The following is a 26,997-nucleotide window of genomic DNA, read 5'->3' on the forward strand; positions in this document are numbered from 1 at the left end:
CCCTTGGACTCGGAGTAGATGATGGGAAGGAATCAGTCGGTACTGGGTCTTGAAAAGTATTCTTGGGAATGATGTCGTCCAAATGCACGAGAAAAATTGTCCAGGAGTAAGCTTGATGTGGGCACAGCGCTCTCCACTTGACATGCACTGCCCTTAAATCCAATTGCCTGATTTCAAATCTTGTCAAATCCAAAAAATCCCTGGAGTCTTCCCACCTTCATCGGCCACGAGACGAAAAGACAAATACGCACTGCCCGCTTACATAGCTGCGGAATTCAAGTCTGGCTGCCCTCATCGTCGTCATGACATCAACATGATCATCAAGACCCACTCCTAACCTGCCTCTGTATTTAGAAGGGGGAGGAGGTACTCTTGCAGGGATTTGCTCTGCCAGCCATCGGATTCCCAAGTCCATGACACTTCCATTGGTGGCCAGACCCGACCCATCCCGACTCCGCTGGAGACTGTGCAGTGAAAGGTCTGTGACAGTCTGTCACAAGTCGGTAGTCGGGCATTTCGGGCCGGTAGTGGCTGGATTGTGCCGACCAACCCGACGAATGCGAGTGCTCTTACGAATCCCTTTGGGACTCCCCAGACTTCACCCAAAAATTCGCCTGATGTCTACATCCAGCAAGATCGATGTCCAGGGGACTTCCTTCAACATTGCACTGATTCAACTGGGTGGCATCGGAGCAGACAAACCGGCCAACTTGTCGAAGGCCCGGACGAAGATCGCCGAAGCCGTGCGCGGGAACGAGCAGGGACTAAAGCCCCAAGTAGTCGTCCTGCCGGAAATCTTCAACAGCCCCTATGGATCAAGCTACTTTGACAAGTATGCCGAGGTGATCGGATGGCATGAATCGAAGGGCTCAGATTGGAGGGTCGACCAGTGTGCCAGTCCAAGTATCAAGATGCTCAGTTCAGCCGCCAAGGAGGAGCAAGTTTGGTTGTTTGGTGGTCAGTCTGTACATTACATTTACACGATATTCTCACAAGGAATAGATAGACCAGAGAATCATCCTGAAGCAATTCCTTCGTGGTTTTTGTAGGATCGATCCCCGAGAGAAGTCCAGATGATCCAACGATCCTTTACAACTCAGCACCTGTTTTTCAACCCGATGGAAAATTGGTCGCCTTGCATCGCAAGTTACATTTATTTGATATTGATATCCCAAATAAAATCACTTTCAAAGAGAGCGAGACCTTATCAGCCGGTCGAGACCCTGTCACGATAGTCGAAACTCGTAAATTATGGTTTTATTATAAACTTCATTCATTTGACTATCTTTACGAAGATCAAGTACTGTTCTTAATTATATCTGTTTTAGATTGCAGCTTTTGGGAAAATTGGACTCGGGATCTGCTACGATATTCGATTCCCTGAAATGGCGATGATTGCCGCGCGCAGAGGTCTGTCCCAAGTCAATGTGTTGGATTTCCCGATCAAATCATTTGGTGAATACTTTCGCCGGTGACCTGCAGGTTGCATCGCTATGATCTATCCTGGCGCCTTTAATCTCACCACGGGTCCCTTACACTGGGAGTTGCTCCAAAGGGCACGGTACGGCTTTCCTTCTTCTCTTCCGCTCTGATTTGTAACATGTGCCAAATCCAATTAAATAGTTGCTGATACCAATGTCTTTGTTTCAGGGCTGTTGATAATCTGATTTATGTATCAGCATGTTCACCAGCGCGTAATCCATCGAGTGACTATCAAGCTTGGGGACATTCAAGCATCATTGATCCAATGTCAGTAATATTGAAATTTTCTGGGAAAGTTATCGGACAAATCCGCTGATTATACCATGTGCGTGACGTCATCTATTGAAGGGGACGCGTGATGGCCACAAGCGATGAAACAGAGGCCGTCATACATGGTCGGATCGATATCGATGAGCTTCTCATAGCACGAAAAGGTTTGCCCATCACCACCCAGCGACGCTTCGACGCATACCCAGATGTTTCCGTGCCCTTGTAAAAACTACCAAGTTGTATTTCGAGGGGGCATTTCCCCTAAATCTCTGCCGGGTGTCGGAAATGGTGTTCTAGAGGTCGACTACAATAAAGTGATTACCAGTAGTCAATATTCTGATCAAACAGAGGCCCGGAATAATCGACAAGACTTATACTGGGCTTGTTGACGTCAGAGAGTAGGACAATCCCGCTGTCATGAAATCAAGGTGGGCAGTAGAGGAAAGATGACAAGTGGGACAACAAACCTATCCGAGTAGTGACCAGTGTGAGATGGCGTGATGAGGTTGTGCAAGCATACACTGAGATCGTATAGGGAACTGGCTCACAGGATATAATTTAACGGTGTGATGGTTTGAAGATTAACAGAAGTCCTAGCAGAATACTAGAGGTATTTCCAAACGAAGGGTTCACAAACTGCAAGGAGATCAATCTGAGCAGTACATAGCTGTCATACAAATTCGTACTGAGGGCATAGGAATCCATTTTGAGTCAGTTGGACTCGGAGGGACCTTGAGAGCATCGATATCGGTCGCGGTCATAGACCGGATTAGCGTCACTAATCCGCGTCGGATGGCGTCCTCAACCGCACCGGACCCGATTCAATCATGAGCTAAGGAGGGGGTACAGTTGCTCCTCGCCAATGCTGGCAGTCCATAAGCCTCGCGTGCATCTTTCCATGCATGTTTGCACTGCTCCCCATTCAAAAGGTACATATACAACACACCCTTTCTTTTACATATCTCCTGCGTTCGCTTCCGGGAAGCGAGACAACGGTAGGTTCAGTTCCTTTAAGAATTTCTCTCTGTATGATTAAGGAAATAATCTCAAGGAGTTAACGTTCCACACGCAGCTTCAAGCGCGCAGTGTCAAGCCAAAACATTGGTTTATTGAGTTTGGTACATAATTTTTTCGAGGTCTGTTATTGGTTTCCCTTGAGAGCATTCGCATTCGTCGAGTTAAGAGCGATTTCGGGGAACTTAACCCGGCCGGCAATCACATTGGTCCGGGCTAACCCCGGGTCAACAAACCTAAGCGTGATTTCAGGTTTAGGCTTGCTAAATTTAGCTAGCCTGAGCCTGAAATTTAGTCTCAGGCTAGAGCATTTCTGATGTCAGTTAGCCTGAAACTGGCCCATTGAATGTGTTTGCCTCCTTGAGATTGCCTTGGTCAGCTAATCTGCCCACAAACCTGGGCTTACTTGATCTGAAAATCTATAAATGCTTCAAATAAATTACGAGATTAAGAGCACAATTGCGGGTGCCTGCAGAATGTCTTACGTATAGAGGAATATAATTAGGAAACAAAGAATTTCTACCATGATACAACTGTGAGAATACTGGACCAGACCTCGACCCGCAGCAACCACACAGGAAGCTCGCGCGGCAAAGCAAAACCCAAACCCCAGCTGCTAAGAAAGGTAAGCATCAAGCCCCTTTCGCAGTCCCAGACCTAACCCAGAACCCAGACCAAAAAGCTAACTGTATCGCTCCGCCGATAGCAGAACCCAAACCACCAGCACCAGCCACCCCGGCACAAGCCAAGACAAAGCCATCAACAAGCTTTAGAACCTTGTTCGTCCCCGAGCTTAGATTACAGCATACTTATAGCAAGGCTGACTGAATCTTGTTCTTCTAACAGAACGCTCGCGGAACGACTCGGCAGAAAAGCGAAAGCAACCCTCCTAGACAGGATCACAAACGGTCTAACGACAAGTAAGTGATCCTATGTCCCCAGACCTAAGACAGAAAACAGAAAAGAACCTCAGCTGACTCGAACAAACATTGTTTGTCGAGCAGAAGACCAAAGCGGCACGGCAAAGCTCTACCGCGAGGATAAAACGAAAGTCTTCAGTTGACGTCGTTGAATATCCGTGAGTCAGACATCAGACAGAGAGAAGAGACGAGACGCTTAATCACCTGATCCAAACGCTGACCTATACGGTCGGCAGGACACTTGACAGCCCTAAACCAAAAACCCCAGCGAACCCGCACGGAGCTCGCCCAGTCATATTCCCTTCTTCTCTCTAGCCCATCCCAGACAACACCTCGAGTGTGCCTCGAGTTGCTTTCAGGTACATATAGCGCATAGACTTGTCTCATACCCATTTGTTGCTCGCTGTTATGTACTAGCTTCTGATAAGCAATAAACTTTCAGTTGCTCCTATTTTTTCAGATTTACAGTCTCGACCTGCTCGACACGACCACCTCAACAAGCAGCTGAAAGCAACTCTGAATGGCAAATACAAGGAATCAAGGCCCCAGCGCCGCCAGCGACAAGAATCCCGGAGCTTCAAAGAACGACGCCTATAGTCCTGACAAGGACCACGTCAATGTCCCCAAATTCGACGGGTCAAATTTTCCTCTCTGGGAGCGCAAAATCAAGATGCACCTCCGTCCGAGACGCCTCGAGACTTACATAGAGGAGCCAATGTCGAAGGAACCAGACGAGGACGAGCTCCAGGGTGCTCTTCGCACTTGTAGCATTTTGAGCGAAGCAATCTCGAATGCTATCTTCACGAGTGTCATCAACGATTCCAACGAGAAAGATCCCTTCGCGATTTGGACCGACATCAAAACCATCTACGCCTCGGATTCCTTGCTCTCAGTATTCCAGGTCTGGAATAAATGGCTCAATATCCAGTATAACAAGGACCTCAACACTTACATCATCGAGATGGAAGAGAGCTTGGCCGAATTCAGCTCTCTAGGCCTTAAGGTTCCGGACGAGCTTATCAGATGCGGCATTGTCGGGAAAATCACCAAGAAGCGTCCCATGTTGATGCAAGCGCTCTTTCCTGATCTCAAAGCCCTGGCGAAGCCGAAAGAAATCATTGCTAAGTTAAGAGACATCGGCCGCCACGAGACAGCAACAAAGAGAAAATTTGTGGAGGATCCTGAACCCTCAGCCACCGCTCTCGCCACAGGCCCACATCAAAAGCCGAAGAAACCTGGTCAACAGATTATTCGCTGTAGCGGCGGCAAACACAATCCAAAAGCCACGTCACACACCAAAGAAAATTGCTGGACCATTCACCCCTCCACCCGACCGCCTGAGCGACCGCTCGTAGATCAGGGCCGCCCGGAGAAGAAGCAGCGCACGGCCTATCATACTGCCCCTGACGAGGAAGAAGAAGAGGCGCACCACGCCATAGTGAGACCGTCCTTCACATATAACGCCACCACTCCCTCCAAACCCCTGTCGACCATTCTTGACTCGGGTGCGAGCAATCATATGCTCAATTCCCTACAATACTTTGAAGAAACTACGGCAGTCAACATCAGTATTATGACGGGGAGCGGCAAGTCAGAGCTAGTGGCAGTGGCTCGAGGAACGGCAAGGCTTCGCCTCCCAACTGGCGATACCCTCACTCTGCATGACGCTCTATTCGTACCTCATCTTACGCGCAATCTAGTTTCAATGATGCAACTCCTGAATCGACAGGCGACTATATGCGAGCGAGACGGAGCTTTTGAGGTGAAAATCGACGACGACATACCTTTTCGTGTTGATGTCTCCAATGATTTGTTGGAGATCGTAGACGCCACACCTCCCCAAACGTCAGCAATCAGCCTTTCAACCACGGCTGCGCCCGAGCTGTCCACCTTTCAGAAATGGCACAATCGCCTTGGGCACGCTAGCTCAGGGCGCATAGCACATGCAGTGGACGGACCACTAGGCCTGCAGAAAACTCATGCATGCACGGCTTGCATGCAAGGGAAGCTCACTCGGGTCCCATGCAACGGGACGTTCAAGGCAGCCGATGCTCCACTCAGCGTTGTACACGCCGATTTGGTCGGACCAATCTCTCCCCCGACAAACGGCGGAGCAAGATACTTCATCACACTTGTTGATCAATTCACCGGACTCATTCATACGGCCATTCTGAAAGAAAAAGGTCAGGCCGCGCGAGCCATCCTTGAGTTCAAGACGTTCTTCGAGAAGCAGACGGGCCACCAGATGAAGAAGCTAATCTCAGATGGCGGCGGGGAATTCGTCAACGGCACGCTTGGCGATCACCTTAAATCCGAGGGAATTCAGCATAATGTAGCACCAGCATACACACCTCAGAACAATGGACTGGCGGAAAGGGCTAACCGCACCGTCATCGGCATGACGCGCTGTCTGATGATGCAGGCTAACCTAGCTCCAGAGTGGTGGGCAGAGGCAGTTCAAATGGCGACGTCCACCACAAACTGTCTCCCCTCACTCGAAAAAAGCAAGACCTGCCCGCTGGAGCTAATGTTCAAAGTAAAACCAAACGTACACTTTTTCCAACCGTTTGGCTGCCGGGTATGGATTCTCAAGCCGAAGCAAAAACGGGACACAAAATTCTCGGCGATCTCCTGGGAAGGGATCCTCCTCGGGTACAATAATGACTATTCATCGTACAAGGTCCTCAGGCTTGAAGACAAGGCGATCGTAACATCAAAGCATGTGCATTTTGATGAGGGATCTTTCCCTGAATGCCCGCCTCTCGCCAAAAGCTATACTCCACTTGGGACAAACAAGCTCCCATCATTCAAATCCGATGATCCGATGCCTTTTGCAGAGGAAGACTGTGTCCCCGGTGAACACCAAGGGGAGACCGGCACGGAAATAGAAGACAAGGAGGAAGAATTCACCAGGATTACCCAAGACCTCCGCGCACGCAGCCCCGCAAGCTCGCCAGATAACACCAACAGTCGCACCCCAGCGCAACCATCAGACCAAGAACCAGACCGAGCTCAATCATCTGGGCGACGATATGCCTGGACTTCAGCACCTCCCTCAAAAGAGATCTCCAGCAACATCGACTCCAACAACATCCTCTCCGGCAAACGCTCACGCCAGATGTACCTGATCGAAATCGAAGTTGACCCGAAGAACCACCGGCAAGCCATGAGTGGAAAGGACCGGGACAACTGGACTAAGGCCGAGCAAAAGGAAATTGCGAACATGATCAAGCATGAAGTTTGGGTGGTTCGAGCACAACTCGATGCTGACGAGCCGATCCCAGCAACGTGGGCTTACAGAAGGAAGCTCGGGCCGGCCAATGAAGTCATCGAGTTCAAGGCTCGAATTTGTGCGCAAGGTTTCCGGCAAGTACACGGACGAAATTTCAATATCATCTACGCCCCGACGGGCAAAGCAGCGTCGCTTCAACTGCTCATCTCCTTTGCGGTAAACCACGGTCTAAAAATCCACCAGCTGGACGTCAGGAGCGCGTTTCTGACTTGTCCATTGGAAGACACCGTGACGCTACTTCCGCCGCAGGGGTACAAATGCCCGCCAAACTCTGTCTTACACCTCAAGAAGGCCATCTATGGCCTGCGGCAAGCGCCTCTCGTGTGGTATAAAAGACTCACAGCATACCTGACAACTCTCGGTTTTCAGATCTCTATCTCAGACCCGTGTGTGTTTTGGAGGCGCGAAGAGGGCGGTAGGCCAGCCACTTGGTTATTTGCTCACGTAGACGATATTGTAATCATCAGCCATGCCCCAGAAGTATTCAAAGCCGAGATGGAGAAGGAATTTGAGATTAAATACCCAGGGGAAGCGGAGTTCCTACTTGGGATGAACATCGACCGGTTCGAAGACGGTCTGCAAATCAATCAAACTCAGTACATAGAACGGAAGCTGGCCGAGTTCAACCTTGACAAGGAGTATCCGGCCTCATGCCCGCTTAACCCGAGGGACCGTCTCTCCAAGGCCACCAAGCATGAAATTGACTCATTCAACAAGCTCAATGTCAACTACCGCGCACTAATTGGCTCTCTGAATTACCTCAGCATTCTAACGAGGCCCGACATCTCATTCGCCGTAAGTCAGCTATCTCAATACCTGGAGAACCCAGGCATTCGCCAGTACCAAGCCGCAGTGCAAGTCTTTCGGTACCTATCCGGGACCCGGCATGTCGGCCTAACCTTCAAGCGCTCCGACAACCTTCTTTTGAAAGCCTTCTCGGACGCTGACTGGGGCAACTGCCCCGACACCAGGCGCTCAACCACCGGGTTTGTCGTGACCAGCGGCAACCACCTCCTCAATTGGAAATCGTCCAAGCAACCCACCGTCTCGCTATCAACCGCAGAAGCAGAAAACAAGGCCCTGTCCGACCTCGGCAGGGACTTGGCTTGGTTCGCGAGCCTTATCCAGGAGGTTGAGCTACAAGCAAAAGTCGAAGACATTGAAGTTGCCGTCGATAACAAAGGTGCAATTGACTTAGCAAACAGTGAAACGTCTCAGAATAGCTTCAGGACGAAACACATGAATATCAGACTTCATTTCGTTCGCGAACTCATCCTATTCCGGCTAATAAAACTCATATACGTCAAGACATCCTCAAATGCTGCGGATTTTCTCACCAAACCTCTTGGGCGATCAGTCATTCGCCGATCTCTCGCGCAGATAGGAGTAGCACAAATCTCTGATGTTGCTTCGAATCTCACGACTCGTCGCATGCGAGGCTGTGAGAATACTGGACCAGACCTCGACCCGCAGCAACCACACAGGAAGCTCGCGCGGCAAAGCAAAACCCAAACCCCAGCTGCTAAGAAAGGTAAGCATCAAGCCCCTTTCGCAGTCCCAGACCTAACCCAGAACCCAGACCAAAAAGCTAACTGTATCGCTCCGCCGATAGCAGAACCCAAACCACCAGCACCAGCCACCCCGGCACAAGCCAAGACAAAGCCATCAACAAGCTTTAGAACCTTGTTCGTCCCCGAGCTTAGATTACAGCAGACTTATAGCAAGGCTGACTGAATCTTGTTCTTCTAACAGAACGCTCGCGGAACGACTCGGCAGAAAAGCGAAAGCAACCCTCCTAGACAGGATCACAAACGGTCTAACGACAAGTAAGTGATCCTATGTCCCCAGACCTAAGACAGAAAACAGAAAAGAACCTCAGCTGACTCGAACAAACATTGTTTGTCGAGCAGAAGACCAAAGCGGCACGGCAAAGCTCTACCGCGAGGATAAAACGAAAGTCTTCAGTTGACGTCGTTGAATATCCGTGAGTCAGACATCAGACAGAGAGAAGAGACGAGACGCTTAATCACCTGATCCAAACGCTGACCTATACGGTCGGCAGGACACTTGACAGCCCTAAACCAAAAACCCCAGCGAACCCGCACGGAGCTCGCCCAGTCATATTCCCTTCTTCTCTCTAGCCCATCCCAGACAACACCTCGAGTGTGCCTCGAGTTGCTTTCAGGTACATATAGCGCATAGACTTGTCTCATACCCATTTGTTGCTCGCTGTTATGTACTAGCTTCTGATAAGCAATAAACTTTCAGTTGCTCCTATTTTTTCAACAACAACGAAAATAATAAATTAAGAAGTCAGAATACATAACAAATGTTTTTCTTACATCGTACTATGAATTACAAGTATTGAAGTAAATCCAGTACGCAGTGGGTATGTGGGTGGTCCAAGTTAGAAAGGGTGATATGGTTATATCGGCAGTTTACCCAGCTTCCTGCACGCTTCCACCACACTCATGTGATGTTTTTTGTCTCGGATTTCTGTTCCAAAGTAAACAGTGGTTGGTCAGAATACCGACAATTGGAGGGGTGTAAGACATGCTGGACAAGAACCTACTTGGATCTGTCAGATCACAAACTGGAAGGTTGAACAAGCAATCCGAAGAAGTGTCATAGGGTTCCGTCCTAAGGCGATTTTGCAGCCCAAAGAAAACGAAAAAGAGATAAATCCGGTCAGTTAAGCTTTCACTCTTGGCTTGAAGCTCGAGGGACTTGCACTCACGCGTTCACAACTGTTGGGTGCCTGTAGACACCGTATTTTTGTTGACATCTCCAAGCTGTCGTGGTGAGTAACTCGGTGGAAAGGCCATACTTTTGGGCTACCATTCCGGCGTTGTAAACTGGCTCCTCTTTATCTTTTTCGCCTGCTAGGACAATGTTCATCATTCTGTGATTTCAATCAAATGCGACATTATCAACAAAGATTTTCAAGCAAAATTAATACAATGGCGTAAGTTTTTTGGCTTACATTCCTTCATTATCACAGTAGGAAAGCTTTCCCGGTTTATTTAGCGCCCCATTAGGCCCATCACCATTGCACGGTTGCTGTATGTAGACAAAAAAGATTAAAATTTGAAAAAGTGAGTATCACTACAGGTCCTAAAAATCACAAGAAAAAAGGAAGAATTGAAAATTGAGATTGACTTACACTTCCTCTGGTAACAAATGCATTCTGCAAAAAGAGGGCAAAAAAGATATTGAATGAGAACCTTTGATACGAGAGAGTTCAATCAACCTGGTTAGGTGTATCTATTTACCTGAATTCTAAGGATATGTGAAAGTGATCTGAGTTTGAGGGTTTGTTCAAGATCAGATTGAATTTCACTTTCTGTTCGAAACTGGACGTCGTCGAATAAGTTTCCGCCCTTACTGATACCGTACAGTCCTTGCTCAGTACTAATGCCTGAGTCGATAACATTCTGGGTGAAATTTGATAGAGCCCCTTGCATGTGATTCTCAAAATCTTGCAAGCGATAAATTACTTCTGACCACTTTAAATAAGAATTCATCGGAAGTTACATCGAGCTTCAGTTGTAAATAAGTTTTCTTTGAGAAACTGAGTGGAGTATGCTAACTGACTCTCGTAAATTTTTGAGGATCTGGTACGTATAAATTTGCAACAACCCAGACAGCAGCCGAGCTGACAAACATGGTCGACATCATCACCATCCAGATAATCGATCCCACGCCGGCTCCGAAGAGCGCAGCCGGTGTCCCGGTGATCCAGGCCGTTAATATACCAACATATACCGCCGCGAAGTTCCAAAAGTTGGTAGCATCAGGAATCAGGTCATCTACCTGGGACACGCCAATCAAATGACAATTATTTGAGTAAATCGAGACCTGGGAACAATCAAAACACCCTGTAACACTGACCATGGTCGGGCTAAGGTCTGAAAGATAGTAGAGAAGGAAAATCGCCGATCAATTACTTTGTTTTTTTCCTTTCAAGATTTGGGAGACAAGAAGATCTCACCTGATACAACGCCTAAGGCATAAGCGGTCGCCTCGTATATTTGGTTTACAAACGTGTTGAATCTATGGGCTGCCGCCAGTGCATACCAGTCTTGTTGTTTTATTCCCAAGCACGTCTGTGCCCCAGAATTATAGGAGGAGAAAAAAAACAATCAGACCACGCTCTGTTTGCCCAATAGTTGTGAGAGTACCTTAATTTCAACGCACCTGTGATGGATTACAATCGTTCCCGATACCGCAATAGAAATTTGTAGCCCCTACTTTATCTGCATAATCCTGTCACATTTTTTACGCACCAAGTTTGGAGAAAGAAATCAATACATTGTTTGACTGTTGAGAAAAATAACGAAAAAAGGGAGAGAATAGGAGAGAAAAGGGGAAAAGGGGAAAAAGGCAGTCGATACGCACGGAAAGTGACAGATTCAATCCACCAGGGTATTGTTTCACATGTTGGTCCATTCCCATCTTGTTCCATAACTGTTTCGTCAAAGGATCTTTCAGGCAGCCATCTAGGTTTGATGGGCGGGTTAAGTTCAACCTGGGAAGTGAAGCCGGTCCAAGGTTTTGATGAACGGTTGTCTGATTGTTAACTTGTTGGTTGGGTTGAAGATGGGGTAAGGAAAGAGAATGGGGTACAAGACTGGCCCCAAGACATAAAAATTTCCAATTACAAAGACCCATAAAAATTCGAACTGGATATTCTTGCGAGGTTGAAAGGTATATACAAATTCGAAGGCTCTTTGTTAGATACAAACGAAGGGATGATAAATTATGGGAGGCTTGGAGGTAATCGGCACAATGAGGCCTGAAAGCAGGCTCATTCTGCCGTATATATACCTCTTCGATGGCCCAGGTTTGGCTCTTATCAAGAGTCCCAGTCTCCGCGCAATCCATCTGGCAAGCAGTATGAGTACAATTTGATAAGATTTTGATACATCTTTGGATACAGCTGCCGGTCTTCGCGAGACGTCTCGGATGTGATGGCCAGTTTCATTCTTGATCCAGGGAAGGGATACAACTTCGCCCATCTGCCGAGGTCCTGGTGCTTATCTGAAGCTCGATAGCCATCTCGCTCAAACGGGTTCAGGTATTCTTATCGCCTTGATAAGATTTATACATCTTTGGTTACCTGCTGGTGTTGACGAAACACCTCCGGGGAGATGGTCGGTATCGTTTCTATGTCGTACTGCGTTCATTAAAACACTTGAGGAGTTTATCTCAAGCTCGAAAGCTATCTCGCTCGCAAGTGTACCCAAATATGTTTTTTTTTTTATCGACCGCATGGTGATCACCAGCAAGTCGCGAACTTGAACAAAGTCCCTCCAGACTTCGGGGGTGAACTCGCGAAGCGAAGGCTCGCTTCGCGAGATCACACGCCCGCAGCAGCGAGGGCTCAATTTGTTAAGTTCGAGCAAGTCGACGCTGGTGCTACCCTATCCATTCCATTACTCTAGTGCACCCTAGTGCACCCCATAGAGGGAGTTTGAGAAATACTGATACAATATTAATTACTTTCGCTCGATGCCCGGGGCAGACCGGGGCTTCAACTTCAGGTAATTGATGTTACACCGGGAGTTTCCCTCACTTGGAACACGCGATGACCCGAACTTAACACAAGTCCCTCCTCGGGGGAGCGTAGCGACCTCCTCTCCTTCGGAGACGCTTCGCGCCTCGTCGGAGAGGAATTAAGCTCGGCGATGACCAAGGGTTAACTTCATACAAAGGTGCTCTTCGTTGGTAAGATAGCACCTGCGACGATGACTCCACCCCACCCGTGATGCGTGGATGACTGCTGATGCGGAGAAAACTTTTCAAAAAGAGTGTTCAACCACCTGTACTTATTAGCAGTGCAAGACCAGCACTAGTATTGAACTGACTGCCGATATGTCTACTCGATGAACCCCCTACATAGTCCCTAACAACACCTCCTTGGATGCCTACGCGATGAACCCCCTGGTCCGTAAGCGCCCTTCTGATTTGAAGATCATCTCCCTCCCTGCGGAAAGAAGGCCCGCACGCGCGAAGGAGTGGCCTTGAATATAAATTTTAGCTGCTTTGCACGGACTTTGCCTGAGGCGTTGCCAGAGCCTGAGGGACTTATGTCCTAGCAGGAGCTATGGCATCAGAGTTTGTTGAATCTAGTGGCGCTCAAATTTGAGGCTCGAGAACTCAATCTATACTAGACATAATCTGGAAAATACCTCAAGCCAGCAAAAAGGAAAGAGAGCAAATAGGCATGAAATGTAGAATCAAATGGTCTTGTGTTGATATTGGGGCTGAGGGTGCAACAAAAAGTGGGCTGAAATATCCAAACCCTCCACATGAAAATGCAGAGCCCGCCTCCCCGGCATCCTTTCGGGAGCCCCGTTAGAGAGGTTTTGCGCCTGGTGTGGCTGGTCGATCGGGGTTTCACTTCCTGCCCGGGGGAGGGAGGGCAGACAAGCTTGACACCAAGTGTCCAGGCAGCAGCAACGACAAGGAAAAAATATTCGAAACGAAGCGCCAACAGATTCATTCAGGCATGTCGAAACTCGAGATTTCACTGGAATATGCAAGCCTACGATTGCCCGGCCATTGTCCTCTGGGCGTCTGGGTCATCCCCTCTCCGGATGATATCCACCGTTAGTTTTCCTTTGACCACCTTTCCGTTTTGAACCCCCATATTTTTCCAAAGTTTGCCTTGATCGCATTTCGGGCTGACTCGATCGTACCCTCTATGGGAATATGCCCTTCACCCCCCAAAAAAATGTCGCAACACTCAATTTCGATCAACCGTACGTATCGAAACGAAATCGACGAAGACTGGTGTGGTACATTGTTTATACACAGAGGATACTATGCGGGAGGAATTTACAAATTTACGATCGATTTCTCACGAAACTATCCGTTTGACCGTCAGACGCCTCAGATCAATTTCCAGACGGATTGTTTTCATCCCTTGATCGATCAAGCCAACCACGGTCTCTTCAACCTCGCCCTAAAATTTCCCGAATGGCTACCCCACGAGAATTTCATCTGCAATTTGCTCTATTACCTGAAGTCTTGTTTCAAGAGGCCTGGCTTGGAGTCCATTATCGCATCTGGTGACGATTCGATAGCCTTCAATAAGCATGCCTTCAGGTTAGTTTTCCTCTTCCCTTATGTATGCTGAGGATCTGACGATTTGTTTGGTTGGTCACAGATTATATCGAGATCAAACCGATGTCTTTGCGACCCTTGCAGCACAGTCATCAAGTCTCTCAAGTTCTCCGACAAGTCTGTACGACCAAACTTCGAGCTCTCTACAGCAATCAATCCCTGCTTCCTCCCCGAGCGAAGATTCAAAGAAACTTAGCTCGAAAGACAACGGAGAGTCGAGATCAAGCCCAGCTAACAAATCCAAACATCTCATCAAATTCAATCCACTCGATGACGACCAATTCAAACAATTAAAACAAAAGATTTTCCTGGAGTTTTAAATTCCTCCCTCCCTCTTACATGTTAATCGATAGTGAAGATAAAAATGCTAACCAGGTATATCACAATCTCTGACTATTTTGTTGTTTTATAGTGTGCACACGACTTGTATTTCTTCTTTGAGTGTATGTCCACAGGGAGTAACTTATTTTCTCGCCATCTTGTTTATATACATTAAGGATTGGAAAGAGAGACATCTTCATAAAAATGTGATTTGAATGTGAAACGTATAGCAACAACTGGACTACCAGAACGTTTCCACAAGAACCCGTCCCCTTTGATTGTAGCTGCTCGCCAGAAGAGGTTTCCCCCCGCCTGGTGGACCTGATTGGTCTTCAGCGTGCGTATTTTGACATTTTCTTGCTTCCCCAACCCAACCATTCCACTCACCAAACAATCTATGATCTATATACTAGAACGCACCACGCAAGGCAAATCAATTCCTTTTTGCAACTGTACACCAGACGTCATCCGACTTTTGCATTATGGATTCGTTGCAAGCTCCGCCAAACAACCCCGCACTGCCTTCTCTATCCCGCTCCTTCAGTTCCACTACAAGTTATGGCAATCTACAAATGTTTCAACCTCAGGATTCACCAAAGCACTCTCTTCTTTCCTTGATAGCCAACACAAAAAACCTCTCCTTGCTTGCGGCTCAACAAAGAGCAGAAACTTCCGACTTCCATTCACCTATAGCTCCGATCTGTATTGCCGAATACTCATTCTGAAAGAACAGCTCTTGCAAGAAGGCTTACAAACAACCAACAAACAGAAATGGGCTTCCAAATGCCCTCGATGCTTTGGCCCAAGAGAAAACGAGGTTAAAGTTGATCCTGACGAACCCGACTTTATCATTGCCATGGATGGGAATTACCAGCAAAGACACTATGCCCATGCTAGTAAGGACTCGCCTTCCAACGCTCAATACCTGCCAACGTTCTTGCCACCCTCTGAGGTCAACACTAGCAAAGCTCTATGTGAATCTACCGATGCAAATGTTTCTGGAATTGAAGATCCATGTGCGTTAGCCCATAAGGCAGCAGATGATGCCCGCAACACCACTACTTGGCAGAAATGTGATGGCAGCGGATTATTTGCTGGTTCCTGCCAACATGACATCCCTCTGCTTTATACAAATGTTTACAAATCAGGTGAAAAGTAAGCATGTCTCATCTATGACCAATTCACAGTTTGATTGATACTGTTTTTTGTCTGTGAATAGGTTGTATTATCCAATCTCTATCCTGGGAAAGATAATCAACTCTTTTCCCCAATCAAGGATAGGTGTTCTCTACGACATCGGGTGTCAGCTTGAGACTCATATTCAAAAAGTAAGCAATTCTCTTCCAATTTTGATGTTACATCACATCACATACTAATGGATATCAGAAATGAATGCATTGAGCAGCGCTCTTTTTTCTCGGATCGTCAATCTGATCTGATGTTCGGAACTTCTGTATTCCACTCTTACGTACATGAATGGTTGTGTCAAGTAAAGTATAATCCCCAACTGAATAAGGCATGGGGACTATCTGATGGAGAGGGGCTAGAACAATTATGGGCATTCTTGTCCCCATTAGTATCTATATTGCGTGTTTTGTCTCGCTTCTGCCGTCTCATGGCGGTTCACAACCGCACTTTGTATTACGCAGCGGGATTAAACAAAACTGCTGGTAAGAGATACTTGATCATCTTCAAATATTTTGCCCTGAGTTCAGTTCAAACTTGAGTCTGACTGCCATGCTCCAACTCTACAGGAGAGTGGCTGCTGTCAAAATTTGCCTTGGCCGATGATATCATTAAGACAGCCCGCATTGCTCTTGATGCGTTGAACCAACTTTCCAACCCTCACTCGGTGACTGCGGGAACATACACAGACAATTTCTTCCAGCAGAAATGGGAAGACAAGCGCGCCTACCACCTTGAAACCACACAATCATACCAGGAGAAACAAAAAAAAGAACTTGGTCAACTTTTATGTCTAGAAGAGCAACTAGAGACCAAATGGTAAGCTATACGCAATCTAAAGGGAACTTGACAGTTAAGAACTAAGAGTATGTCTGCAGGTCTTGTGAAAATTTGTCGCCAGCTCAAGGAATAGCAAGAGCAAGAATAGTGTCTTGCCTCTCTGATCAAATCCTTGAACAGAGAACCAGAGTAGGTGACCCTACCATGCTAGAGAACTTGACCGGTCAGTACTTATTTTTTTCTTTCAAATTTACTATACCGCTGTTTATTTTCTCATGCTGGTCTGCAATTGCAGTTCCTGAGCATGATAAAATGCTAAAGATCTGGTACTTGAAAACGGACCTCTGCCACAAATTCCTGGCGTTGATAGAGGAAAAAAAACCGCTGGTTTGCGTCTGTTGCCCAGGAGAACAAACAACTCTTGGTAAGCTCATCTCACACAGATACAGATTTGATTATTCCAAAATTCATTGATAGCACCTTCAGGAACCGATGGGCAGCAAAAGTTGATCAAGTCGGTTTGTAAACAAGCACAAGCACTCCAAAAGGTTTTGAATAGTTACAACAAACAGGTTTGCGAGTTTATTTGACTCTTCCCTGAGCGTGCACACCCAAGGCAGCTGGAGTACAACAAGCTTTTGAAGCTTGAAGCGGAAGATGCATTTTGGAACAACGGTCTATTTACCAATCGGAACGAGCCATGGGCAGTCAACCCTATCACTCAAAAGGGGATCTGTCATCTTGCCGCTTTCAACCGCGGGCTAGAAAAAGAACATTGTCTGGGATGGGAGGTTCGTCGAGCCATGCAATGTGCAGTTGAACAACACAACACACTGTCACACCTGATCCTACAGATGACTACTGTCACCAGTGGCAGCAATTGCGAGTGGACCAAGCTAGCGGCACATCCCATCCTTCAAACCCTTGTTGCCCACCCAATTCTACAATCACTCGCTGCTCCAAAAAAGACGACAGTGGCAAGATCGTTGTTGCAATCTGAGCTTGTGAAAATATATCAACTCCAAATTGCATGGCAGCGCACTTGCATCACGATCCGCTTTTCTGCAGAGGCAAAATGGAGTGCAAGTAAGTCCTCCCAATTGTGCACCTCCGGGGCTTGATGCCACTTTAGTTGTCAAAACTCTACCCTGTGCCACATTTGTGAGCAATTCTCGATCCCTTGGTTCTTCCACTTGTTTAGGCCAGCTCCTTCAGTTTCAAGATCATCTCCAAGAGCCCCGGACTCCCTTCTGGTTCCCATTCTTTTAGGTTTTTCTTTCAGTTCAACTTTGACTCAGCATAAGTTTATTTGGAGAGAAGAGGAGAGCAGTCTAGGGACAGACTGCAAGTTGGGGAGAGATGTGGTGAGCAAAATGGTACAGACGGTCCATGGTTCAAGATCCAGATGAAGACTCAAGATTCAAGTGACCAGTTATCAAGATCAAGCCCTCAAGATTATCCATCTCAAATTTCAAGCTCAAGATTCAAGATATTATGATTGATATTGATGATTGTTGTTGATTTTTCTCTCTGTTCTTTTTGAATGGATCGATCCATTGCACCCATCCTCTTATGTTACTCTCCTCATTTTTCTATGTATGTGGTTGATCTTTTCTTTGTGTGTGTTTTGTTTTGTTTGTGTTGTGCAGAGCTTGTTTGTAGTTAGGGATGTGATGAACATGTCTGTGACATGTTCACTTCCTGGAGTCTGAGTTTGAAGTTTGAACTCAGATGATGGGGAGGCATGGCAGTCTTCTGATCCACGAAATACACCATCAAGATTCTCAGATCCTTATCCTCATCACCTCATCAGATCCTTATCAACCCTCAAGATCCTCATCAGCATCCTTTTCCAGATCCTTAACCCCCAAACCCGCCAACAAGTCTCACTGACCTTGTTGTTCAACCCCCTTTTCTCTGGTTTTCTCAGATCTCATTCATCCTAGGACCTCACAGGAAGGCAGGCTCATCACCACTTTCCCTTCCAAGCACTGCCTACCGCCTGGCACGGTAGGAGTTCCACAGCATCAAGATCTTGAGCCAAACATATGGCACGTACAGGGTCCGGCCAACGCGGGTGTTTGAGTTGGTCAAGCGGGCCCCCAAAGGCCGCCAAGCTTGGCCCGCTAGTGGAACTGGAACTGGACGCAGATCCAGCTGGGACTTTGTGGTTTTCTGTACAACACTACAAACATGGATGAATTTGGGAAGGCATATATTGATCAATATGGCATATATTGATCATTTTTTTTTTTTGGGGATTTCTCTTTAATTTTTTTCCTTCCTGCCAAATCGTAGCCATTCTTCCATCTCTCTTTCTCTTGATTTCCCCCTGTCTTAGTTTTCAACCATAGTAAAAGCTTCATTTTGTTGCCAGATCAAATAGGTCATTTCTACATACTCATATGAATTATTCCTGAGGAAAAATAGTCTGTTAAGTCAGGCAGGGAGGGGGAGGGGGGAGGAGGAATTGGGAGGCATGAATTATTGTCACTTGAACTTTGCAGAAGTGTTGAAATCTACTTTACAAGAAAAAAAAAAAAAACCCAAATCAGTCTTAATATATCATGCTACATCAATTTTGTTCAAATTTAATGGCTTGTATATATGACTCATCATATCCAATATCCTAAATTTCTACTAGGCCTGAGATTGATTTAACGTTTGTACCAGATTTGAGTAAGGTGTCTTTTGCTTCTTTTGTTCAATCAAAGACTAATGGGAGGTGTTTCCCCAATATATTCAATGAGTCAACTGATGTTATCCCAGAATCTGAGGTTCAAGATTTTTAGAATCTAAAGAGATTGATTGAGTCTGGTTGGTTTGAAACATCCCCTAAAATTATCAGGCAGTGTTTTTTGTGCTTCTGCCACTGTGTCTCATCCAGGGCTAAGATTTCTTTCATGATATTGGTACCATGAGGATCAGCAATATATGAACAATAATTTGAGAAATTTTTGGTCTATGAAAGTCCCAAAATGTTGCAGTTACAGTCTGATCAGTGTGAAATATTGCCTAATTGGTTGGTTTTGTGGTGTTTCTACAACTACATCTCAAGTAGCAATGGGGATGAATTCATGATATTGGTACCGTAATGATGAGAAAATCTGAAAGATTAATTTAGGAAGGCTTTTTGACAATGAAAATCTCCCAATGTAGCGGCCCCATTTAATCAGTCACAAACTGTTGCCTCATTTTTTGTGTTTCTGGCATTATATCTCAACCAGGAATGTTGATTATTCCATGATATTGGTACCAGAATGTTCATCCATTTGCAAAGAGTATTTTGGTGTGGCTTTCACGGATTAAAATCCCAAAACCAAGCGGCTAAAGTCTGATTAGTTTTGAAATATTGCCTAATTGGGTATTTTTTGGTGTTTCTGCCACTGTATCTCAACCCGCAATGCGAATGATTTCATGATATTGATACCATTATGATAGGACATGTTGAAAGATTAATTTGGGTCAGCTCTTGACCATGAAAATCCCAAAATGTGGCAGCTACATTCTCATGAGTCTCCAAATATCACCAAATTGGGGTTTTCTTTGTGTTTCTGCCACCATATCTCAACTGGGAATGGTGATTATTTCATGATATTGGGACCAGAATATTCATCCATTTCCAAAGATTATTTTGGTATAGCTTTCATGTATGGAAATGCCCAAAAGGAGCTGCTATAGTCTGATTAGTCTCAAAATATTGCCCAATTGGGTATTTTTTGCTGTTTCTGCCACTGTATCTCAACCCGCAATGCAAATGATTTCATGATATTGATACCATTATGATAGGACATGTTGAAAGATTAATTTGGGTCAGCTCTTGACCATGAAAATCCCAAAATGTGGCAGCTACATTCTCATGAGTCTCCAAATAGCACCAAATTGGGGTTTTCTTTGTGTTTCTGCCACTATATCTAAACTGGGAATGGTGATTATTTCATGATATTGGGACCAAAATGTTCATCCATTTCCAAAGATTAGTTTGGTATAGCTTTCATGTATGGAAATGCCCAAAAGGAGCTGCTATAGTCTGATTAGTCTCAAAATATTCCCTAATTGGGTATTTTCTATCCAATTTTGTATATAGTTTGTGTTGAAAGATACCCATGTTTTGTTGTGAAAACTTGCATTCTGTTTATTTCTATCTCCTTTTGATTAGAAAAAACTTTTTGTTAATGCTGGTCAAATTTAATGGTCTACTAACCAAAGCCTAAATTTAAGACTTGCTCAGAGGTATCAGGTGGCAGAATGGTGAACTGTACAATTACCTTCATCTTAATTACAAAACAACTGAGGCCTGGGTGTTTGGGGCCTCTATTAGCTAGTGTATCATGAAACAAAAACCATTTCATCTGAGTCAACATTTTCTCATTAAAAAGACACCCTGGTCTGTGATCAGCCGCAGTCATCTTACTGACAATTGAGCTTTGATTTCAGAAAGGTGACATACAGGTGCGACGCTGTCAGGTTGTATTTTGTGGGGCGGATAATATGCTCAACCCAGTTTCCATACTCACTGTCAGGTATGGTCGAGGAAATGAAACGCTGATAAAGCATGACATTGTAGTCACAAAGGTGGCACTCAGCAACAGCCTTTCTGAGATCATCCCCAACTTCCAACCCAACGAGAAACTTATCAGGCGAGATATTTGGCTGAATTTTTCTCCTAAAAATGCTTCTATCTGCAGTCAGTTGCCATCTTCTTTTACAAGCGGCTGGTTACTCCCTCCTGAAAGTAATAGCCTTGCCAAGCCCTGTGCCAACAGCGGGAAACAGTCTGTCGCCTGATAGTCATGTACTGGAGCTACTCCAACCATTCTCACACAATGGATATTGGGATATTCCAAACGATGGAAACCGTCAAAAACTTCCGTCGGTCCCTGATTGCGGGCCACCTGTGTTCGACTGCCAGCAAGCATCGCAGTCGTTTGGTGCTATCACTCCAGCGGCGGATATGACCGATTTAATCATTCCTCAAGAAGCTGAATTGGTTTCAAGACCAGCAAAGAGGCAGCGGCAGGCTCCTCGGCATGAAGGTGAAAGCTGGAGGGCAACCGTTCGTCCCACAGCCGAGTCAGTCCAATCCACTCATTCTTTGGAGATTCCCCAGGGCTTACAAGGTGAGGAAGACAGTTTTTTGCCAGCTGCTAATAATTGTGAAGGATTCAATCTTTGTTTTTCCCTACACAATTTGATTAGGATTGATCCAACCGGACCATAGAGCAAGTCTTTCAAAGAATGCCAACACTCTGGGCTTGTACGGATCATTCACTCCGCATTCGTCACCTTGGGCACCATGGGACTGGATTGAGCACCTTGGAAACTCTTATGAGAATGGATGGCCAAATGGACTACCATCAGCATCAAACCACGCCGCCTCGAGCAACTCCGTCTATCCCCAAGATCACAAGCTAGTAAACAGTTTCAATGATAATTTCCTAGGAATGACATTTCCAAACTGTGGCCACTTGAAATCTAGTTCAAGACTAGAAGCCATACAAAATCAACTTCCAGATCCCACTGAGAGTCAAAGCAGGGAAGGATTTCTTTCAAAAATGGCAGCTCCATCCTCCTTTGGCATAGGAATGGATTTGGAATCTATTTTCAAAGGTGAAGCTCAGAGATATCTACACAATATGCTTGAAATGAACAAAAGTTTTATTGTTGGAAACTTTTTCCTTTTCAGAATTCAATGTACCCAGTTATCATCCTAATTCTTTGCAGAATGGTGGAATAGTTGATTTTACATATCCTAGCTTGGGAAATTTCTCTCCAGGAGATTCAGTAGCATCCCAGAACTTGGGTATGGAATCAAGATCAAAATTACAGGGTATTAAATGTGGCTCTTCTTTATAATGGTTGCGGGTGCTAGCATTGATCAAGACTGGATTCTGAACTGAAATTGTATCTGTTGTAGACTTCAATGTGCCAGATTATGACATGATTTCTTTTACAAATCTTAGAGCACGGCACTTTTCCTCTGAAAGCAAAAAGGGATTCCCATCAGGAAATATGGGTACAAAACCTCAATTGAAGAGTGAGAAAGGTTTCTAATTTAATTATTCAGAATAAGTTAATTTTCTCATACTCATATATGTTCACTTGATTCATCAATCACTAGGTTTATGCTTGCCATTTTATCAATAAACTTTCCCAGAGGATGTCAACACAAAGGACTCAAGGGGAGGCAAAATTTCACACTTTCATATCCAATCAGTGGATCATGAAGCCAGATTTGATAATCATGGCACAGATTTGGAGCAGAGGAAAAATGAATTTCTGTTACCTTCAGCCCATAGATCAGATACATTACAAGATCACAGCAGCCATACAAGATCACTAGAGTCAAATGTCCAAGGATATGTACATTTCAAGCAGATCTTGCCACACATAGAAAGTTTCAAATTTTCTTCAGGGGTGATTGATGGGAATTCAGGGGAGTTGATACACCCAGAAGATTCAAATATGCAAAATAAAAATGTGGAGAATGAAAGTAAGTACTTAATTCTCTTGAGATATTGTTCCAGTTTTTGATAAATTTATATCTGATTTGGTATTCATGTAATATGAAGATATTATGCTTCATGGAAAAAATCCTGATGATCAGACTAGGACAAATGAAAATAATGTCAAAATTGGACCTGAAAACTACAACCTCCCAAAGTGTGCTTTAGCTTCAATTTCAGGTGGAATTAATCATGAGATTGATGACCCAGCAGAACAAAAGGCTATTTGGAAACCAGTTGAAATTCGGAAGGCTTCTCATCATGAAAATAAAATAGGAGATTTGGAAATACCTGATCTGAATATATTTCCAAAGTCAATGAAACCTGGGAGAAGTAGTAAATTTTTTAAGCCAGAAAAAGAAGATACAATCATGAAGGGCCTTTGGGTTTATTTGGATGAATATGAAAAATCAATGAAAGATGGTGCTATAATTAGTGCTCCCCAGTGTATCACAGGTCTGCAGGTGAAAATTTATACCAAGAGATTTAAGAATGCTCCTCACTATTCCAAATTTGGAAAAACTCCCACAGAAACACCTCATTCTACTTACAAATATGAAGTTAAGATTATGCATGGTCATTCCAAAATTCTACAGAAAGATTTTCTTTTCAGAAGAATGAACCTTTTGAATCTCTATCTGAACATATGCCATCAAACTATAATTGATTGTCAGAAGCATCTTGAAGTCAGTACACTAGAGAATGCCAAAAGATCTTCAAATGAGTGGGTATCAAAGGTTATTTTCAAGCCATGTGATGGAAGCTTTCCAATTGTTGGAGGGGCAGAGAAGGAGAATGATAAAATTAGTATTTCAGACTTTGGCCCAATTCAAATTTATCTGATAAAATATTATTTTGCTGATGAGAATTCTCACACAAAGGTAATTAAAGTATCTCTTGCTCTCATTGGTTATTGGTATATGAAGTTTCACCCAGAATACTTTTTCACAAATTGGAATGATTATTGGAATCTTATGATTATTGTTTTAGGAAGAACCCTTTACAAAGGGGGTGACCATTCTTTTAGACATTACCACCCTGATGGGAATTCAAAACACAAAACAAATTATCTAAAGAGACTCTTAAACTTAGTAAAATTCTCAAAAGAAGTTTACCAAGGTACTAAGCCTTTTGAAATAGATGCTATAAAGAAAAAAGTGTAGTTTCTTAAATAGTAATAAAATTTTACACTGTTGAACTCTTCATAAATTATAACTGCATGCTGTTTTAATCAATTTTCCAAATTTATTTTATGCTTTGTCTCATGGCCACTCCCTTAACAATTTGTCACTAAAAACCCTGAAAATCTGCTACATTTCTGCAACATCTTATAGCCTTCTTTTTTTTAAATAAAAGAATGGATGTACTTTGTTCACTGTAAAAAAACTTGTTGTGTACTATAGGGGACATCCACTTAATTTCCTGGACACAGTGTGTGTGTAGCTCAAAACTCTGTGCGCACTGCAAATGAAAAACCACGAATTCATGGAAAACTCTAAGGCCCCATTTGGAGCCAATGTAATTGTGCAATATGATCTGGAATTTTGTGACATCTGATCAAGTTTTGGCAGACCTGATCAGATGTCACATAGGATGTCAGGCAAAAAAACTCACATATTGCCCGGATTATATTGGCTCCTAACGGGGCCTAAAAAATTACTAATCAACCTTAGTAAATGTTTTGAGGGGTAGAAGAATTTTAAAATCTATGATTTACATCCTTTGCACAATGTAAAGTAAATAGATGTAAAATTAGACCATGGCAGACCTCACCAGGGGAGATTTTGAGGCACTCTCCAGAGAGTGACATACTGTACCCTTTTTCCGTAACTGTGCTGGATGCCTTTGATGAAATTAGTGTAAGAAGTGATGAAAAATTCTGGAACTAACACACAAACTAGAGTCCAAGCTCAGGGTCTCTGTTTAGCCCCTCTCTGCCGGGGGCACCCCCCCGAAAAGTGGTTTGTCAATGACAACACCACAATCAAGAGCCTCAGTTGCCACCAAGACCCCACCATGAAACTCCCCAAGACCCATGCCCAAGTCCTGAACCCCAAACTGACTTCCAAGCAAAACAAAAAACCCGCCAAGGGGATCCAGGTGGAGTTGTGGGTGTGGGATGGCTTTGACTTTCTGTTGATGTAGCTCCTTTCCGCTTGCAGTGCGTATCTGCTCGTCGGATATTCAGATACCTGGCTGGATCCGCCAAGAATTACACATTAATAGTAACAGTGTTGATAACAGTAGGGAGAGGGAGATAGGGAAGGGAAAGGGAAAAAGGGAAACAAAATGATAGAGCGGCATAAGAAAATAGTGATGGAGGACTTTGAGCAGAGAGAAGGAGAAGAAGTGGAGAGCGGGCCACTGGGAGCAGGTGGGGGATAAAATACTGGCTGGTGGGTCCAAACAGTAGAGATCAATGATATGCATGTTGGTGTTGTCTTCCTGGATCCTTTCCGTGACATCGGCTCACCTTCCTCCTCTTCTCTACCCTCTCCCCACCCTCCAACACACAGATTTTGAGTGCCAAAAAAAAATGAAGTCAAAGCGGCAACAGCGGGCCAGCTTCCGTTCTTGAGATATACTACTTTTTCTTTGTTCGTACGTCAAGTAGCGTAAAAAAAATGAAAAGGACAGTCCCAAGAGTGTTCACCGTTTGAATTGGGCTTTATGAGGAAGGGAGGCCAAGGCGGAGAGCAGAGGAAATTGCTTACGGTCTCTATGAGCTGCATGATCTGGTATGAGGAACGGCTGCTTTTGCTGGCAACTCTCTGGCGGGGTCGGTCATTGTGTCAGCGTCAATGGATGACTCGAGCAGTATGGGCAGGTCCTTGACCACCTATTTGAGATTGCTGCAGGATTCCCAGAAAAAACACAATAGAGGGTCAGCGGTTGTGGAGGGATAAGTGGGGGAGAGGTACACACCATTTGTTGCCATCAAAAACAACCTCCCTCCTGCACATGCCACTCTCCTTCTCTTCTATACCCTCCCCCCACCCTCCATCACACAAATATTAAGTACCCAAAAAGCAAACAAAATTAAGAAGCGGCAACAGCAAACCAGCTTCCTAATTTGTTGTGGCTAACTCCTTCTTCATTTTTCCAACAAGTAGGATAATATAAATAAAAAAAAAATAAAGGGGGGGGTTGCAATAGTGTTCACAGTTTGGCTTGGGCTTTATGAGGAAGGGAGGCGGAGAGCAGAGAGTCAGCGGGCGGGAGGGAATGCAGGATGCAGAAGACAGGGAAGGAGGGACGCACTGTTAACCCCCAGCGCTCTTGGTAATCCCTGGACAGGTCCTTGAATCTCAAATTGGAATTGGAGCTTTCATTTGCAGATCAATTTGGTCCCGGAGAGGTTAATCTTAAACATGTATTCCAGCCCATACAAGGTACGGCCTTTTTTGTCGTTGAAAGCTATATGCAAGGACACGTCCTAGTACAGGAGCTTTAGGACTTTCTTTTGTCATATCCTTTTGCTCGGAGGGCTTCCAACACTAGTCCAGAAGCTCCAACGCCGGGGAAAACCAATTCCTGAAAAGGATGTGCCAGGGGAATGAAAGAAAGGACTACAGTTTTGGGGAATACAAGCACCCATGGTGGTGTTGATCACCAAATTTACATCCAATCAAGAAGGAAAGTCTTGGTAGATGGGAGTGAATGCATCTCCAAAAAAAAGAAAGCTCAGCTGTTGGAGATTTGATTTCATCAGGCAATTTGACCCACTTGAAATGTGATAAATTGTCTGAGAGGGCCCAGGCAGATGAATCTTGAATGAAGGTTCTTGTCACACGGCGCTTGGTACAGGCAGGCGGGTGGGCATTTGTCTGGCAGAGAACCATTGCTGGATAACGCAATGAGAGATCTCAGGTTGACGGGTTCCTGAGTGGGGAAAAGAAGGGACTCATTCAAACTGGATGCAGTTTTCAGACAAGGGTTAATTACTCCCTCAGACCAATTGATATCTGGGTTCCAATGAGCTAAAAAATCATAGCCAAGAATGGTGTCATCATTCCCGGTTGCATCTATGACAAGACATTCCCAATTGAATGTTTGGAAAGAAGAAATTTTGAAAGTCCAAAGAACCTTACTTGAAAGC

General features: G+C 45.0%; 5 protein-coding genes across 5 annotated transcripts; 4 read left to right on the forward strand and 1 right to left on the reverse strand.

The window, feature by feature from the left end:
* Positions 1-557: 557 nt before the first annotated feature.
* On the forward strand, positions 558-1,978 carry PtA15_10A594 (uncharacterized protein; the record flags this gene model as incomplete). Its single annotated transcript, XM_053160785.1, has 6 exons — positions 558-957; positions 1,050-1,244; positions 1,336-1,410; positions 1,483-1,561; positions 1,651-1,749; positions 1,831-1,978. The coding sequence occupies 6 exons, from the start codon at positions 558-560 to the stop codon at positions 1,976-1,978; spliced, it is 996 nt and encodes a 331-aa protein (XP_053024725.1).
* Positions 1,979-9,403: 7,425 nt separating this feature from the next.
* Positions 9,404-11,649, reverse strand: PtA15_10A595 (uncharacterized protein; the record flags this gene model as incomplete). The annotated part of the gene is made up of 11 exons (XM_053160786.1): positions 9,404-9,474; positions 9,551-9,618; positions 9,716-9,880; positions 9,962-10,038; positions 10,142-10,165; positions 10,251-10,484; positions 10,573-10,791; positions 10,870-10,886; positions 10,970-11,084; positions 11,176-11,244; positions 11,377-11,649. 11 exons carry the CDS (start codon positions 11,647-11,649, stop codon positions 9,404-9,406), a joined length of 1,332 nt encoding a protein of 443 aa, XP_053024726.1.
* Positions 11,650-13,489: 1,840 nt separating this feature from the next.
* Positions 13,490-14,426, forward strand: PtA15_10A596 (uncharacterized protein; the record flags this gene model as incomplete). Its single annotated transcript, XM_053160787.1, has 3 exons — positions 13,490-13,589; positions 13,770-14,088; positions 14,150-14,426. The coding sequence occupies 3 exons, from the start codon at positions 13,490-13,492 to the stop codon at positions 14,424-14,426; spliced, it is 696 nt and encodes a 231-aa protein (XP_053024727.1).
* Positions 14,427-16,596: 2,170 nt separating this feature from the next.
* Positions 16,597-17,392, forward strand: PtA15_10A597 (uncharacterized protein; the record flags this gene model as incomplete). Its single annotated transcript, XM_053160788.1, has 5 exons — positions 16,597-16,615; positions 16,688-16,816; positions 16,870-16,906; positions 17,009-17,183; positions 17,264-17,392. 5 exons carry the CDS (start codon positions 16,597-16,599, stop codon positions 17,390-17,392), a joined length of 489 nt encoding a protein of 162 aa, XP_053024728.1.
* Positions 17,393-21,064: 3,672 nt separating this feature from the next.
* On the forward strand, positions 21,065-21,807 carry PtA15_10A598 (uncharacterized protein; the record flags this gene model as incomplete). Its single annotated transcript, XM_053160789.1, has 2 exons — positions 21,065-21,512; positions 21,614-21,807. 2 exons carry the CDS (start codon positions 21,065-21,067, stop codon positions 21,805-21,807), a joined length of 642 nt encoding a protein of 213 aa, XP_053024729.1.
* Between the last annotated feature and the right edge of the window lie 5,190 nt (positions 21,808-26,997).

This window comes from Puccinia triticina, chromosome 10A (genome assembly GCF_026914185.1).
Source record: "Puccinia triticina chromosome 10A, complete sequence".
NCBI classification, from domain to species: domain Eukaryota; kingdom Fungi; phylum Basidiomycota; class Pucciniomycetes; order Pucciniales; family Pucciniaceae; genus Puccinia; species Puccinia triticina.